We start from the raw sequence: 4091 nt of genomic DNA, 5'->3' as shown, positions 1-4091 counted from the left end.
TGCCATCGCCGTTGAGGGTTAGTTTATTTACTTACTTTAAGGGCTGCTTATCTTGTCCTGTTCAGCAGGAGAACCCTACTCTTTACAGGACCTCTTAAGGGCTGCTTCTCTGGTCCTGTACAGCCGGGGAACCCTACTCTCTACAGGACCTCTTAAGGGCTGCTTCTCTGGTCCTGTACAGCAGGGGAACCCTACTCTCTACAGGACCTCTTAAGGGCTGCTTCTCTGGTCCTGTACAGCCGGGGAACCCTACTCTCTACAGGACCTCTTAAGGGCTGCTTCTCTGGTCCTGTACAGCCGGGGAACCCTACTCTCTACAGGACCTCTTAAGGGCTGCTTCTCTGGTCCTGTACAGCAGGGGAACCCTACTCTCTACAGGACCTCCATAGTCGTTTTAGGATGTTCATTCTCGAGCATTTAATATTTCCCAACGCGTATTGATCGCTTACTGTTTGATCATCACTGTCAAAACACTCGCAGGATAAGTCTTCAGTATCCTTTTGAAAGCCTTAATGTCTTTAATTATTCGGATGTCTCTTGGGAGCCTATTAGTGATATGTAAACATATAGTTAGTTCATGATAAATTTTACACGTTTAGATCTGTTTTTCATATTCAAATAAGCTATATATTATATCCTCTTGATATCTGGATTCTCTCTCTACCTCGGGATCACATATATAAAAATGCATATTTATATATGTGTATATATATATATGTATATATATATATATATATATAATATATATATATATATATATATATATATACATATATATATATATATATATATATATATATATATATATATGTGTGTATACATATATATATATATATATATATATATATATATATATGTATACATATATATACACATATATATATACATATATATATGTATACATATATATGTATATATATATATATATATATATATATATATATCGCGAAGTAAAATAATTTTTGTAATAAGGAAACTCTTTTCTCTAGAGAAATACGAGTATTCAAAACAAATCCTGTTAGTTTGTTAAGGATACTTACAGTTAAAAAATTTGGTAAAATACTTGTAATAGTCTTTACTAAACTGTAGTACCAATCTACCTTATCATACATACACACATATACCAAGGCACTTCCCCCAATTTTTTTTTTTGGGGGGGGGGGCGGTAGCTGACATCAAAACAAATGAAACTAAAAAGGGGACCTCTCCTCTCTACGTTCCTCCCAGCCTGTCATACTTAAATAAAACAACAGGAATGCAAATGAGGTGTGTGTTTTGTGTCCGAAATCTGTTATCGTTATGCAAATAACGTTTGTGTGTGTGTGTGTGTACAAGTGTAATTTGCTGTTTTGATTATGCCAAGCTTCTACTGCGTGTGATTAAAAATTGTAAGCTAATGCATGATCAATTAAACGTGGAAGTGTAATGCATGTATTTTTTATCATTATTCAAATAATTGTTCATTATTTCCCGGATCGTTTATGTCTCTTTACTTCCTTTCCTCCATGGGCTATTTTCCCTGTTGGAGCCCTTGGGCTTATAGTATCTTGCTTTTCTAACTAGGGTTGTAGCTTAGATAATAATAATAATAATGATAATAATAATAATAACGATAATGATAATGATAATGATAATGATAATAAGAATAACAATAATAATAATAATATCGTTCATTCAATAGCAGATAAAGCTTCCACTAAAGAGCATTAGGCTTTTTGTGAAAAGAAAAACAAAAGCAGAGGACCATAACTCATGAATAACAAAGAGATCACTGTAAATCAACACAAAAAATAATTCCTATATATTAAGAGTCACAAGAACCATTTCTTATACTCTCTACCCATAAGAAATAACAAGCTTACCTTCATCTTTTACATCTCTTTTTTCCCCTAGTCTTATGATGTCTATTGTGACGAGCCGAGAGAAGGTTGTGACTCATGGACAGGATGAAAGCAACTGAGTGACTTTATTACAGAACACTCGCTTTTATATACAAAAACTCATTGCAACAGGAAATTTCCTGTTCAACCGACACCGCACCGGTTAACAGTTAACGGTGAGAAAAACAGACACATTATTTCAGGTTCAATGCAACAGGAAATTTCCTGTTCAACCGACACCACAGCGGTTAACAGTTAACGGAGAGAAAAACAGACATGTTATTTCAGTTTCTTTTTAGTGCTAGGGGACAGCGAAGATACAAGCATAATATATACACAAAATGAACTATGTACGATCGTGTGACACACGGTTGGTACACTATTCATCATTTTCCTTGTAAGTGTACACTGATAGGCTGATTGTAAAAGCAAGAGTTTAAGTTGTTGTCTAATACAAAAATCAACACAGGAAGATTGTTCTTCAACTCAGGCCTACTGCAGTTGACCTCACAAGCCTCTCTATTTCCGTTTAAAGGTTTAAAGGCCACTCATGAATGGCAGAGGCAAGGGACTGTGACATTGCCCTAGTAAGCAGGACAGTGCCCTAGAGACTGACCATCATTACTAGCTAAGCTACAACCTTAGCTGGAAAAACAGGATGCTATATGCCCAAGGTATCCAACAGGAAAAATAACACAGTGAGGAAAGAATGATGAAATAAATAAACTATATGAGAAGTAATGAATAATCAAAATAAACTATTTTAAGAACATAAACATCAATATAAAACTTTCAAATGTAAGGTAAAATTACTTACTTGTCTTCACATTATATATATATATATATATATATATATATATATATATATATATATATATATATATATGTGTGTGTGTGTGTGTGTGTGTGTGTGTGTGTGTGTGTGTGTATATTCTCTATTGCGCAAAAATTCAGAGAAAAATTTTTCCAAAGTTCCATGCTACGCAATGAAATCCATAAGAAATATTAATGAATCGAACAAGTGATGATTCTGATCTAAATCTTACGGATACCATAACAATGTTCATACCGGCGCGTAAATAACATTTAGTACCGCCATTCATTGGAATTTGAAATGAAGTCAGGAGGTTACCGAAGCATTGAAGTTCATTTTTCCTATTTTTCTTCTTCGGAATTTTTATCCTTCTTCTTCTTCTTCTTCTTCTCCTTCTCCTCGATCTTCTTTCTCTGCCTTTCTTCTGTTTTTTCTTCTTCTTTTTCTCCACGATTTTTCTCTGATTCTTCTTCTTCTTCTTCTTCTCCACGATTTTTTTCTGATTATTCTTCTGCCTTTTCTTCTCCTTTTTCACCATGATTTTTCTCTGCTTATTCTTTTGCCTTTTCTTCTTCTTTTTCTCCACGATTGTTCCCTGATTATTTGTCTGCCTTTTCTTTTTCTTCTTCTTCTTCTTCTTTTTCTTCTTCTTCTTCTTCATGATCTGTCTCTGCTTCTTCTTCTTCCTTTTCTCCTTCTTTTTCTCCACGATTGTTCTCTGATTATTTGTCTGCCTATTCTTCTTCTTCTTCTTCTTTTCCATTATTTGTCTCTGCTTCTTCTTCTGCCTTTTCTTTTTCTTCTTCTCCATTATTTTTCTCTGCTTATTCTTCTGCCTTTTCTTCTTGTTCTTGTTGTTGTTCTTCTTCTGCCTTTTCTTTTTCTTCTTTTTCTCCTTAATTTGTCTCTGCTTCTTCTTCTTCTTCTTCTTCTTCTTATTGATAGTTCTTTCCTTATTCTTCTGCCTTTTCTTCTTCTTCTTCTTCTCCTCCATGATTATTCTCTGCTTATTCTTCTGCCTTATCTTCTTCTCTTTCTCCATGATTCTTCTTTTTCTTCTTCTTCTTCTTCTCCATTTCTCCATGATTCTTCTTCTTCTTCTTCCATGATTCTTCTTCTTCTTTCTCCATTTCTCCATGATTCTTCTTCTTCTTCTTCTTCTTCTTCTTCTCCATGATTATATACTGCCTTTTTTTTTCTCCACGATTTTTCTCTCATTATTTGTCTGCCTTCTTCTTCTTCTTCTTCTTCTTCTTCTTCTGCATTATTTGTCTCTGCTTCTTCTTCTGCCTTTTCTTTTTCTTCTTCTCCATTATTTTTCTCTGCTTATGCTTCTGCCTTTTCTTCCTTTTCTTCTTCTTCTTCTTCCTCTTCTTCTTCTCCATGATTGTTCTCTG

The 4091-nt window shown here is 34.3% G+C and overlaps 1 protein-coding gene across 1 annotated transcript; it reads right to left on the bottom strand.

The window, feature by feature from the left end:
- Positions 1-2830: 2830 nt before the first annotated feature.
- On the bottom strand, positions 2831-3832 carry LOC137641107 (uncharacterized). The gene has a single exon (XM_068373553.1). It carries the CDS (start codon positions 3830-3832, stop codon positions 2831-2833), a length of 1002 nt encoding a protein of 333 aa, XP_068229654.1.
- Positions 3833-4091: the final 259 nt, after the last annotated feature.

Source organism: Palaemon carinicauda, chromosome 5 (genome assembly GCF_036898095.1).
Source record: "Palaemon carinicauda isolate YSFRI2023 chromosome 5, ASM3689809v2, whole genome shotgun sequence".
Classification (NCBI taxonomy): domain Eukaryota; kingdom Metazoa; phylum Arthropoda; class Malacostraca; order Decapoda; family Palaemonidae; genus Palaemon; species Palaemon carinicauda.
Note: the sequence above shows the minus strand (reverse complement) of the source record. Positions and strands in the feature narration are given on the sequence as shown.